This window comes from Nelumbo nucifera, chromosome 1, assembly GCF_055504915.1.
Source record: "Nelumbo nucifera cultivar China Antique chromosome 1, China Antique-T2T, whole genome shotgun sequence".
Lineage (NCBI taxonomy): Eukaryota > Viridiplantae > Streptophyta > Magnoliopsida > Proteales > Nelumbonaceae > Nelumbo > Nelumbo nucifera.
Window position 1 is genome coordinate 59,094,731 of NC_142649.1, and position 13,982 is coordinate 59,108,712.

At 37.7% G+C, this 13,982-nt stretch overlaps 2 protein-coding genes across 3 annotated transcripts; one reads left to right on the forward strand and one right to left on the reverse strand.

Annotated features, from left to right (window-relative positions):
- Positions 1-1,119: 1,119 nt before the first annotated feature.
- On the forward strand, positions 1,120-4,818 carry LOC104588694 (transmembrane protein C9orf5 protein). The gene is made up of 2 exons (XM_010246731.3): positions 1,120-3,350; positions 4,277-4,818. Exons 1-2 carry the CDS (start codon positions 1,473-1,475, stop codon positions 4,373-4,375), a joined length of 1,977 nt encoding a protein of 658 aa, XP_010245033.1. The 5' UTR covers positions 1,120-1,472; the 3' UTR covers positions 4,376-4,818.
- A 682-nt stretch (positions 4,819-5,500) lies between these two features.
- Positions 5,501-13,904, reverse strand: LOC104588692 (toMV resistant protein Tm-2 netted virescent-like). 2 transcript variants are annotated; one of them, XM_088897061.1, is made up of 4 exons: positions 11,149-13,904; positions 9,613-9,816; positions 7,550-7,618; positions 5,501-6,244 (listed from the first exon to the last, which is right to left on the reverse strand). In XM_088897061.1, exon 1 carries the CDS (start codon positions 13,895-13,897, stop codon positions 11,174-11,176), a length of 2,724 nt encoding a protein of 907 aa, XP_088753187.1. In that variant the 5' UTR covers positions 13,898-13,904; the 3' UTR covers positions 5,501-6,244; positions 7,550-7,618; positions 9,613-9,816; positions 11,149-11,173. The 2 variants fall into 2 exon arrangements, with proteins under 2 accessions (XP_088753187.1, XP_010245030.1); XM_010246728.3 differs by lacking the exon at positions 7,550-7,618.
- Positions 13,905-13,982: the final 78 nt, after the last annotated feature.

The window sequence follows — 13,982 nt, forward strand, 5'->3', positions numbered from 1 at the left end:
TTATGTCATTAATTGACCTCGATCTCCGTTGGGATAAAAATGATCCTTCATCCCTGGACCCCCGGTCTTGATGGAGATGGGTTTTTCATCAGGGGTTCGAATCCTGGAAATTTTAAATGAAAATTATGTTTAGAAAAAAGATTTATTTAAAATAAGGGAAATTTTTAAAATATAAAAATATTTTGATATAATATAATCAACACCATAAGTAATATATATAATATTTCACTCCCCATCCCCATCCCCACCCAGTCCCTACCAAGGCGATATCCATCTTAGGTCAAGGAAGCCCGGTACATGATGGGGATGAGGAAAATTGCCATCCTTACACAATTAATCATCAATACATTATCAATAAAGGTGAAATTGGTAGATTTTCCCTACACATTTTCCTCATTTTTAAATAATATCCTTTTTCCCATACTAATTTTGAAAGGACATTTTAGAAAATTAATATTTTTAATTAATGTAATTAAGGGTCATTTATTAAAGCACCCCTATAATTTCATGGATTTACAAAAACCTAACTTATAGTTTGTGTTTTAGAAAAACGCCCCAATAGTTTGTAATCAATTTACTTAATCGAACTTCCATTAGAAGATAATGGAAAATGATAATTTTGACCTAATGTCCATTTGAATAAATTTAATCAAAAGCAAATAAAATGAAAAATATCATTTTGTTCTTGGTAAGAAACAAGCAACCACTCTATTTGGTTCTATTTGGTCATTTTTTTTGTACGAAAAAATTATAAGGGTATTTTAAAAAAAATAATTATGGACCCATGCCTTTGAACATTTTCTCAGAAGATGGCAAAATAAACAATTATAGAGAAAAATTGATTAAGTAAATAAGTTACAAACTATAGGACAATAAAATAAAAACTATAAAATAGGTTTAAATAAATCCGTAAAACTATAGGGGTGCTCTAATAAATAATCCTCCAACAAGAGGGGCGGCAAAGTATTGAAATCTAACAGTTGAAGGGATCTTTTGTCACAAATGAAAGTTGAAGGAGCAAAATATTACTAACTTAAAAGTACAAAGTTGTATATTTTACCCAAAAATTTTATTGTTATTATTAAAACTTAAAGGTGAACATATTTCATAGTTCATAGTTCATACTTCACTCTGAGTGCGAGTGAGAAAAGAAGAACCTGAGACTGAGCGAGTAAGAAAAAGGGCGAGCCTACTCCATTAAATTATTAATCCATTTTCGTCGTCAATGAGTGTTGGATATATCATATTCGGCTTCGACCTTCGAGAGAGTCGTTCTGACACAAATCACAACCCAACAACCCAACACTATCATATTTCCCATTTCATCCTCGGCCACAACCAGAGCCAGTTAAGTGACAGTCTTCTTCCCCTTCCCTATCGGAAATCAATTTCTTTCTGTGTCTGTGTCTGTGTCTGTGTCTGTGAAAGTCATACATACAGGTTGGAGTGAGGGGTCAGTCTCTGCTTCTTCAATGGAGCTCGTCCCTTATTCCAACCCCAGCAAGTCCAAAGCCGACTCCTCCAGTCTCCCATGGCAAGACATGTTCCGATCTGCTTCCGTCCGCAAACCCGATCCCGATCCCATCCCTCAAAAGCAGCCCCCTCCGCCGCCGGAAAACCCCCCTCCATCGTCACAATTGTCTAATGGACAAGCCGTTGGATCTTCTCAGGATTCCCTGTCTGGTGATCCCCAGGTGCGTCTCGCACTCTACATCGCCATGGCTCACGCTGGCCTGGCTTTCGCCATCTTTTTACTCTACGGCCTCTGCAAATTGCTCGAGGAATATCTTCGGCCCATTCAATGGGCGGTCCTCCTTTCCGTTCCTCTGAGAGGAATTCAAGACGCCCTCGTCGGGTTTTGGTCCGAGCCGTTGAAATTGGGGCTCACGGAGACCGTTTTAGCTGTTCCAGTGGCGGTTTTTGGGGTTTTCGTGGGTACCCTTATTGACATACGGAGTGCCTGTGTGCGCTTCGTTCTCCGCCGGAAGAAACCGGACGTTGCAAGGCAGCGGAGGCATGGGTTTTCAAGGTTGATTCGGTGGCTTGTTTCGTTTGGGGTCTTCGTGATCGCGTATGAGCAATTGGGTGCTTTTGGGTCTCTTGCGCTTCTTGGATTGGGGTTCACGTTCAGGTCTCGTAGTGTTGATTCCACAATGTCTGCGGTTTCCTCCCTGAGGAGCAGCAGCTTTCGTCGGAGTAGAATTAGTGGGTTCCTGACGAGAGGGATTCTGAAAAGATTGCAAACCATTGTGGCGATTGGGTTGATTGTTGGGATGATTGTGGGCTCTCTGGCTGGCGGCATCTTCTTCTGTTATAAAGTTGGAATTGAGGGGAAGGATGCTGTGATTTCGCTGAAATCACATGTAGAGCAGAGTAATTATGCAGAGAGAATTGGCATCAAGAAATGGATGGATGAGAATGATGTTCCAGGGATGATGGATAGGTACACTGCCAAGTTCTACGAAGCCATGTCTCAACAGATTGATACTTTGGCTGTGCAGTATAATATGACAGAGTTGGTATCTGGGATTAAACACTTCGTTGTAACACCGCCGGTTGGTCCTTTGGAGTCTTCAACGGCTTTGATGAACCCATCTCCTTATACTGAAAAACTTATCAATCTTAGAAAATGTGTTAGCAAAAGGGAATGGGGTCAGATTTATTCAGAACTTGATGCTATTTTCAGAGAATTGGTGATTACCAGGGAGGATTTGTTTGAGAAGGCGAAAGGTTTTGCTATTCAAGGGATTGGCGTGTATAAACGTGTCCTTGATAGTAGTAAATCCCTTGTGGGCGGGAGTGCAAGCCTCATGTTCTCTGTTGGTCAATCTATCATCTCTGGGGCAGCAGGTCTTCTGAACTTCATCTCTCAGTCCATGGTTTTCTTTTGGGTACTATATTATCTCATCACGTCAGAGTCTGGTGGGGTTACAGAGCAAGTGATGGCCATGATTCCAGTCTCAAAACCAACCAGGATCCGATGTGTGGAAGTCCTTAATCGTGCCATTTCAGGTGTTCTTTTAGCAACAGCAGAGATAGCTTTCTTTCAGGGATGCCTAACATGGCTTTTGTTTAGGTTCTACTCCATACATTTTGTTTACATGTCAACTGTCCTTGCGTTCATTAGTTCTCTGTTGCCAATATTGCCACCTTGGCTTTCAACGATTCCAGCAGCTGTCCAATTGATAATGGAAGGAAGGTACTTATTGGCTATTAATTTGTGCACAATTCATCTTGCCCTCATGGATTATGGAACATCCGAAATACAAGAGGATATACCTGGCCATAGTGCGTACCTTACTGGCCTCAGTATCATTGGTGGAATGGCATTGTTCCCATCTGCATTAGAGGTAATTTTTATTCTTCCTATTGCTTCCTTTCCACAATTCATGATTTTTTTCTTGTAATATGTTTTCCATATGCTTCTTTGAGATGATCTTTGTTCATATAACAGAACATTCCTTTCTAAAAACTACATGGATATGGAAGCGCTTGAGTATTTCTAAAATGGCTTTTAGGATTGTAAACAGTGTCTCACGTATTGCATCAGAAATTTGTTCTTCCTAAGCAGATCAGGTAAATGGGCTGTTGCTACAGTGGACTTGGGTTCAGAAACCCCAAATTCTTCTCAGTAATAAAAGGAGGGTGTTAAGCCACCAATTAACAAAAGAAGGGGTTTTAAGCCGTTTGGTCTGCTTAGAATGCTATGTTCTTTTTACTAATAGCATAAACATAAATTAGCCTGAAAGATGCAATTTACCAAGCATTGGGACCAAACCACCATTTACATTGTCATGACATGATAGATGACATCAATCCTTGGTAAAGGTTCTATAATAAAAAAAATTGGCTTAGATTCATCATTAGTTGTGAGGGGATTTTTCTCAAGTATATACTAACCATGAATAAAAGGGGCCATTAGTTGGTGTAATGGTAAAATCTCAGGCTGATAAGTGTGAGGATACAGGTTCAAGTCGGAGAGCAGAAATAAAAGAAATTGCAAAGGTTAGGACCTTATCCAGTCTACCCCTCCCAAGATCTCAGATAGCTGGGACTAACATTGGGTAATGGCCTTTTATGTACCAACCGTGATCGAAGCCTTTTTTGCACTATTGTTGTCAGTTTTTGTCATACAGCTGACAGTGTCTCTTACACCATCTGTGGATGAATTATGGAATGCTCAATTTGATTTTGACTTTGATAAAAAAATTTATTGGTAGTATACTTTGATCTATTTGTATGATTGATTTTTGGTTTTCCATCTGGTCTGCTGCAGGGAGCAATAATGGGCCCACTGATAACAACAGTTGTAATTGCTTTGAAGGATTTGTATGCAGAGTTCGTTCTAGCTGAACCAAAGGAAAGTGCTGAATAGCCATCCTGGATGAGATGGTATTGGTGCCCATTCCTAGCGTGCCTCTTTGTATTGATGTGAAGAAGATTAAGAGTTAAGACTATTGGTTTTTGTGTGAGCTGATACAGAATCAGCAGTTTCAGTGAGGGTAGTTTCTTTGTGAAGATTTTCTGGTCGCCCTTTTCTGTACCTCTCTGGTGTATTTATTCATTTTTTGTCAATTATAGTAATCTGTTTTAGATCACTCATCAGCATGTTTTTTCCCTGTTAATGATGGGTCATATCTATAGATACTCTATCTTATTGTTAATTGTAATTGATCTTGTTTTTCTTTAGATAGGAACTGTATATTTTTCCTTGAATTAATTTATGTAAGCATCTAAATGGTCTCATGTTTGGTGGAAATTGTAACAAGTGACAGCATGTTGAAATAAAGATGGTGATATTTTTGTGAGTTTGTTCCATCTTCTGCCTTATTTGATAACCTAGAAAAATCATAGATAGACCTAAAATCCAGATTTTAGTGTTGATGAGATCATTAGTAGTTAGAATGTGGTGGCTTCTTCCTATTCTAGAAGAAATGCAGCGCATCCCTCTTGATCTGCCTTTAAGAAATAATATTGAGCTTAAGGGGGGCCTATTTGGGAGGGGTTAATTTTGGTTCAGCTGCTTTGAAGAAGCTACTGAACGAGGCTTGTCCAGTGAGAGTCGTGTAAATGGTTGTAAAATGACCAAGATTTGGCTTCCAAATTTCTTCCAAACACTGCTTATAGGCTTTCCAGGTGGGTCCCACCTTGCAAAGCCAAAACTCACAGCATGGAAGCCCTCCCAAATGGGCACTAATTTTGGTAATTTCTGCAGGGGCTAAGTTGCTTGTATACTCAGGTCCCATTGGGAATGGGAATTCCATCCGGACTAGATGGCTTCCTCTTCTTGACGCAGCAAACCTGTATAGCATGGACTAGGACATAGAAATTAGGATCTGACATGTGTCCAGGAGTCCAAAAAGTAGGATTTATGGACATGTCTTTTATATATATATATATATATATATATATATGAACTTGGGGGAACCAGGGAACTATACCTTGGCAACTGAATGACATGTTATTTCAATCAAATCTACTGCACTTTCACCACCAAACAAGAAAAGAAATAGTAATGAATTAATAATACATCTCTACATTGTGTTTGGAAGCTCAATTCAAAATCAGAGTTGTGGATTTAAGAAAAGGGCAGTTATTATAACATAAATCCTGCATCCTTTCTCTTATATTTCCAAGTTCTAACTTCTAAGTGGTAGATTGCAGAAATGGATAGTCGGCGTAACCAATAACAGGACCAGATATGTAGAATGTTTTTCTATTATACTTGTCAAGAGGAGCATGAAGCTCAAACTTCCATGGCAAATCTGGAGGCTAAGAATAGATGACGGCCATAAGCAACAAGATCTGCATAATTATTTGCAATGGCTTTATTGCCTTCTGCTCTATCATAGGCCCCTGCAGCAATAAAAGTACTCTTGGCACCTTCTCATGGGTAGAAAACTATGGGGACTTCACACTTCTCTCCAGCAGTCTTTAACCTTGTCTCAACTCTCAATCATGTGGCGGTACAGAATCCCAAATTTGTTAAGGGCCGCAACCATGTAAAGCCCCTGGGCATCTGGGGCTGAGTCCCCTGACTTCATATGGCTGGCAAAAGGAGAGAGCCTCATCCCAACTTTATCAGCTCCTATCTCATCAACAATGACCTCAACTACTTTTAGAGGGAAGTGACAGTGGCTTTCTAGGTTCCCACCATATTGATTGTTTCTGTTATTGACTTAGTCTTTCATGAACTTGCCAAGTAGGTAACCATGAGCACCATGGATTTCAACTCCATCAGAATCTGCACTTGAGGAAGAAATATCAATTTAGTAAAGATAATATGAGGTTTGAGTTGGGACATAAATTCAGGTTATAAAAAATTGATGTCCTAGACTCCTAGTGGTGAAAGGATGTTGAAGAACTCTTCCAACTCACAAATAACAGGAATACCAGATAGCAATGTAAAAAAGCTCATGTTTCTGGGTTTCATAGATTTTTTTTTTTTTTTTTTAATGTCAACAAGGTTACACTTCAAAAGAAAAATAACAATCAAAATATATTAATCAGCCTAGAGATGAAGTTCACATCTGCTGTGACTGTGGTGGCAGAACTCTCTTGTGACCATGAATGAAACACAAACATGCTAGTGGCAGAAATAAATTTAGAACAATGAATTGCTTTTTTTTTTTAATTTCCATTTTTGGGTTTGTCCATCTTTAATTGGGGGATCGCAAGGGAGTGCTGCAACCACGTTCACAGCAGATGTGATCTCAGTTGAACCATTCTGCTGTTATCTTGGATGAGTGAACAGAACAAGACATGATGACCATACAGGAAGGCAAAAGGAGAATAGAAAGAATGGTTAAATATATGTTTTTTGTTTTTTGGCTTCCAACATGCAAGCACAGTTTTCAAGGCGCCTAGGTGAGGCTAGGCAACCACAGGGCACCCAGGCGCCTAGGCAAGGCTAGGCGTTGGAATTTTAAAGTGTTTGCTTTATTGAGTTTTTACTTTATATATGCTTTTCTAAGTCATTTTATTGGTTTTGTGTGCTTACTAGCAATCATGTACACTAACTAACACTATAAATCATTCAAATGAGTATAAATTTCATATAAAAAGATAAAAATATAAAATATTATCAATAAAAAGGAGTCTAAACCAACTATATATATATATATATATATATAATCAATTAATCAAGTTTCAGCCATGTAGTTCATCCATATAAAAAAATTCAGCCATATAATCATATATATTAATGATATAAAAAAAATTTGAATGAGAAGAAGAAGAATTAAAGAAGAGATTAGAGAAGAATTGAAGAAGAGAAGAAGAGTAGGTTTGGCAGCTTCGGCTGTTAAAAACTGAGATGATTCAAGTGTGAATCATGACTGAAATACTGATTGAGTAGGGCGGAGACTCTACTCTGAAATGTATTATTAATTCATTTCTGAGAAGAAGAAGAAGAAGAAGAAGAAGAAGAAGAAGAAGAAGGGGAGGACTGGCAGAGCCTCTGTTTTTTCGGAAAAAAAGGAAAAAAAAGTCTGAAACTCTGAAATCTGGAAAAGAAGAAGAAGAAGAAGAACTGAAGTTATCAGCTTACCTGCTCGAACTAAGGTGTGATGGAGCTGGGCTGCTCGAGTTTGCAGTGTTCGCCAGTCGAACCAAAACCCTTGTGATACAAGGATTTAGAAAAGAAAATAGAGATACTAAAATGATACAATGTATAGTTCTCTTAATACTAAAATGATACAATGTAACAGGTTTATTTTAAAAGAATACAACAACCAATGAAATATCAAACTAATAAATTAAAAAAAAAATAATTTTTTTAGATGCATGTAGGCGCTCGCGTTGTATGTAGGCGCCCGCTTAAGTCTATGGGCGGGCACCTAGTGCGCAAAACATATGGCATTTGGACGAGGCGCTCTTTGAAAAGCGCCTAGTCGCCTAGGTGTCGCCTTGACAACTATGCATGCAAGGTAACAGCTAAATGTAACTTCAAGAAAATCTAAGGTAATCACATGTCAAGCAAAAAGTTGTTATAACATGACAAATTCAAATTCATAATTTAGGTATAAATCATTAATCTAGTTAAAAACTTTTTTTTTTTTTGGGGGGGGGGGGAGGCTCATATTAAGATGTGAATGCACTTATGTAGTTATGTTACTTTTTTATCATCTAGTTTTCATTTATTCGAGCATTGTAAAAGGATAATATGAATTTCTAATTTGGTCACCATTTCTTCACCAATATCACAAAGTTTTCTCTCATACAAGTAAAACATTTTCTATATCTAGGTTATCCAATTTTATCAATCTTTCTTAAGCTTATGTAAAAAGTATATGGATAGATAGATATTGAGGCTTACACCTTGCCTCTCCAACACCCAACCACCTGGTCTCCACTTTCAGCCTTTTTAAAATCTTGCTTAAAATAATTCTGTAAACTCATGAACCAGTGTTACTCTCCCTTAGTCATTGTACTATTGTTTTCGAGTGCTTGTAAAGACAATTGGAGGAGATTTTTTTAATCACTTTATGAAATAGCACTAAATAAGAAGGTGGTGGTGGCTGTTTCTTTTCAAGTCCAATGATAATATAGTCTGGACCCACAGTTGGCAAAGAAATCTGAATGACTGGGAAGCAAGTCTGCTGGTGGAGTTACTATAAAAACTTCCCAATGTAAAGCTGGACAGAAGTAGGGGTGAGAGATGGGAATGGGAATGGAGAAATCAGGACAGTTTACTGTTAAATCTTTTTACAACAATATAGTACTGTCTCCTGAAATAGAGTTCCATAGCTCAAAAGTTTGGTGTCTAAAGATTCCTTAAGTAGCTTTTTTTTTTGTTGTTTGTGTGTGTGTGTGTGGCCTGCAATGTTGGACAAAACTCTTATAAAGGACAACCTGATGAGGAGAAGAATGAATTAGGAAGATGTTAAGTTCTTAACTGTGTGCTGTGCGAGAGGGGAATAGAATCAGTGAATCATCTGTTATAACATTGTGTGTTCTCTTACAAATTACAATGTATGGTTGAAGGTGCTTGGTCTGTTTGCATTTAAGACTTGTTTTCCAGCTACTGTTACGGATTTCTTTAAATGCTGCAACTTAAAGGGGTTGAGCAAATCAAACAAGGTTTCTTGGACTACTATCCTGCATGTGCTCTGGATTATTTGGGTTGAAAGGGATGCAAAGGTATTTAAAAGGAAAGTAAGCTCAAAGGAGATAATTGTTAAAAGGATAATAGGACTGATACCATTGTGGTTGTCAAACCATAAACAGTTTATAGGAAGGAGGTTCAACTCCTTTTCTTTTCTTGAATACGATAATCTTTTTGTAAACAGTCAAGAATTGATGTTATAGTGAATTTTTTTATAAATTCCCTATTGTACAGCCCCTGGTTGTACAGCGGATCTTTAAAATTAAAGAGTAACTACAACTAAACAACCACCATTAAAATTAAAGAGAAAAGGAAATAATATAGACATTTTTTTTTTATATATTATCAAAAACATAAATAGAGAGAAACTGTTTAATCACCACTAACTTGATAATGAATATCATCTACTCAGTTAAGCTGTATCTCAAATAGCAAAACAAAGGGAAGGAATGTGAAGAATTTAGCCATATCCCAATTAAAACAAACAAAGAAAGAGAAGAAAGAACCTGAGGTGTTAATCCAGTGTATTGTGGCCAGACTTGCTTCTTGGCTTTCTATCATCCCTGAGTTTTGTAATCAGAACATGTTTGTGATGCTTAGCTCAGTTAGTTTGTGGGAGCTATGATCATATCCTTTGGGGGTGAACTGGCTTGTGGTTTCCCCAATTCTTGTATGATTATCTTTTCTTCATAAATAAATTTACCTTACCTCTTTTCCAAAAAAAAAAAACAAACAAACAAAGAAAATAATTAGGTTAATTACCTTTAAAAATATATCATGATTTCCAAGCTGTAGGAAATCAATACCTAGATAAAATACATGTAACTTGACAAAAAAAAAAAAAAAAAACACATCCCCATATGGTGGATACTAAGAAGTCTCTCTATACTGAAACAAACAAGAACATTATTTGATGCCACTATGCTGTAAACAAACCATTAGTAGGTAGTAAAAGGAACTAAAAAATATCCAATTAAATGAATCAAAGTTCTTGCACTTGTTGATTCATGGTACATAACTAACAGATTCATAGTTAGCAATTTTATGTGGTCTTAAGTTTCAAACTTCTAAAAATGCTAAGCCTGTTTTTAGAAATATCAGTTTTTGTCATTATCATCATCATCATTTCTAAAGTTTCTATTGCATATACATATTCACAAGTACTATTAAAAACATTAAAAGTACTAAAAACTGTTTGTCAACCAAAACTTTCGTCATATTTTAATATTTTTAATTATTCCAAAATTTTCATTAAAAATATTCCAAAATGTTTTGAATTTGCAAAAATCTTGGCCAGAATAAATATGGGAGAAGTATTCAGTTTAACCCTTCATACCCAAAAATTTAGCAAACTTTGGGTGAAAGTTTAAAACCATGGTCCATGCTGCTACCAGGCTTGTTCTTTGTTGTCTGTTGGTACAGGACTAGGAGCAGCTCAATCGGTGGACCAAATATTCCTTATTATTATTGTTGTTATCATCACCACCATCATTATCTTTATTATGATTATTAACAGGACTTTGGATTAATTCAACCCACAAAATTGGAATAAGACAGGCATGTTTTTTCTAATACTAATGAGGCAATCCACATATTAACCAGGTGATCTTATTTATTACCAAAAAAAAAAGGTAATCCTAGCCTCAATGCTCCAGGCATTCTTATAGCTATTATATTAGCCTACATGTACATTTTGAAAGATAAGCAACAGAAGCCAGGCATTGAAGGACACAATCTATTTAACAACATCATTTTATGTAATAATTCATATCCTTCGGGATTTTCTAAATAAAGGTAACAAATTTATATTGACAATCTTAATTGTGATGCCTCACTAAATTTACCATCTTTCCCAATTGTAAGATAACCAACTAATGAATTCTGTTCATATAGTGGCTAAGTGAATTGCCAACTCAGAAAAAAATTATATTAAATAGGGAAAGAGAAACATAATAATGCTAAAAAAGGTAACTGCCACTTAGACTCAATTAGTTATTGGGTGCCATGCCATTTGGACAAGGCAGTTAGCATAAAAGTCCTACCATGCCTGTCTCTATCTGTGCAAACTTATTGGCACTGCCTAATAACAGTGGTTGCATGTCTAATATTATCCCGGAACTCTCCATTTTGCTGAAGCCTTCTATTGAATTCCTCTGGCATCTCAATAATAAGCTTAGTGAGGGTAGACACATTCTTCAATCCATCTGGAAGCATATTCAATTTTCTGCAACTACTGATTGTCAGGATTCTAAGTTTTGGTAGAGCTATTTCATCCACTCTCCACTCCTCTAAGTTAGGCAAGGTTCTAAGTGTTAAGACTTCAAGTTGTTGAAACCTGCTTGCCTCAGAACAGGCCATTTTCACTCCTAGGTAAGAAGCCTCATCTAATTTTAATATCCTTAGCCTCGGCAGCCATGCCAGTGTTGCCATTGGGTCTTCATTTAATCTAGAGCCGAACAATGAAAGTTTGGTGAGCTTTGCTGGAAATTCATCGTGGTTGGGAAGCTTCTCTAATTTTCCACCAAGATAAACTTTACGAAGGTTTTCATAGCGTGAAATAACCAAATCTGAAATACCAGTGTAAACAGGAGATGCAATATCTTGTCCCTCCAACTGCAAGTTTTCCAGGTGCTCTGATATGGGCTTTGAGTTGGACAATACCTTGGCATGTAATTTGACGTCACCATAAATCCCCAATTTCCTCAAATTTGTAAACTTGCAAAGCCAATCTGCATCCAAAGCATGACCAGGTATCATCCATAGAGTTTGGAGGTTTGTTAGAGATACCTTATTAACAGATGGCTTCCGGTACTTAATAGGGTAGCTACGTTTGAACGGATTTTTAAATTCTGTAGGTGTACCCAGGATGATATGTCTTAATTGTTTCATTTTCCAAATAACACTAGGAATGCAGAAGCATTTTGTGCTTTGAATATCCAAAGTTTGCAGGTACTTGAGTTTACCCATTGTGGATGGAATCCTTGTGAACCCGGTGTTTCTCAATGCGAAGTACCTCAAAAAGATGAGATCTCCAATTTCATCGGGAAGCTGGCATTGGGACTGTACTCCTTCAAGATTCAACACTCTAAGAAATCTGAAACCATAATAAATAAATTCCAGTTGTTTTCTTTCAAGATTTCCTCCTTCAAAGCAAAGCAGAGAACGGTGCCTGTCAGTAGACCATTTTAGAGAAATGCATTCACAAAGACTATGATAGGTGACAAGCCTACGCATTCTAGCATCTGCATTGTATAAACCATCACATACATAAAAGAAATTATCCTCCTTGGCTTTTGAAATGCAAAATTCATGCAAAAGATCATGAATGCAGCAAGTTTTCATTCTACCATCAAAGCCCCTTTTCACTGGTTGAACCAAGTTCCTAAGGATTAGATCATCCAGATATTCTTCTGCTGCATCTTCTAGTGTAAGTCTCCCACGAGGCTGTACAAATCCTTCAGCCACCCACAAATTGATCAATCTTCTTACAGGAATTTCATGGTTTTCTGGGAACAGGCCAAAATAGAGAAAGCAAGGTTTTAGGTTGGAGGGTAAATCATTGTAACTCAATTGCAATGCCTTGCCATATTGGTTTTGGGGAGCTTCTCCCATGCTCCCTAATACTCTGGACCACACAGGGTATGTTCTTTCTTTCAATGATAAAAGACCTCCCATTACCACAATGGCAAGTGGCAAGTCACCACATTTTCCTACAATTTTTCTTCCCAAATCTTCCAAATCTTCTAAGCCTTGGAGGAATCTACCACTTGCATTAGTTTGTCCAGGGAAAACCTTCCTGGAGAAGAGCTCCCAACTTTCTTCTTGGTTTAGGTATCTAAGCGTATGAACAGGGCTACATGGGGCTGCATGTTTGGCTACACCTATGATGCGGGTGGTAAGAATTATTCTGCTACCATTTGCACCTTTTGGAAAAACGACATTAAGATTATCCCATACTTGATTCGCCCACAGATCATCAAGAACAATTACATACCTCTTGTCTTGTAAAAATCTGAGGAGGTTCTCCTCCACATTCTCCTCCCATTCCTGTTTATTAAGTCCTACTTGCTTTCCTATATCTTGCAATATTTCTCTGGCTGGTCTAGGCTTTTGAGATACATAAACCCAAGCGCAACAAACAAAATTTTCTTTAACATCATTATAAATTTTCTTAGTGATGGTAGTCTTACCCAAACCACCCATTCCGACGATGGCGATTACGCAAGAATGAATACTCTCATCCAGCAATCTCCCCACCAATGAGTTGATCTCATTCTCAAGTCCAACAACTTCTGGTTTATCAAACTGAGAAAAAATTTGCCTGTCATGCTCACTATTTGCCCCTTCTGCTCCTCCACTGCCAAGGTTTCCAATGCCATAAGTGTCCCTGCTCCGTTTGATATCTTCCACTCTTCTCTTGAGCTTTTCGATCTCCATGGTGAACTCATGGGTAGTCGCATGATCACAGAAGATGCAGATGGACCTCCGAAGAAAGATAGCACACCCCTTCCTCCTCCTTTGATTGCGTATAATTTTGAGGAGAAATGCGTCGATGATGTCCTCCGAGTCGTGGGCGAGATCCCGCACATCTTGCACCCAGTTCTTGACTCTATAATCTCCTTCTTGCTTGGCGTCTGCATCTTTTAAGAAGGATTGCATCCGTCTGAGCTCTCTCTCGATCCATTCGACATGCTCGCGCAATCTGTACCAACGAATTGCTTCTTCGAGGACTAGATTACCAAGTATGTCGATTACTTTTCGGATTACTGCAGCGATTGCAATGTCTGCCATCTCTCCCTCCCCAGTCTTCACGATCAAAACTTGGACTAAAGTCTTAACATCTTTCACTTTTCGACAGACAAAATAAAGTACCACT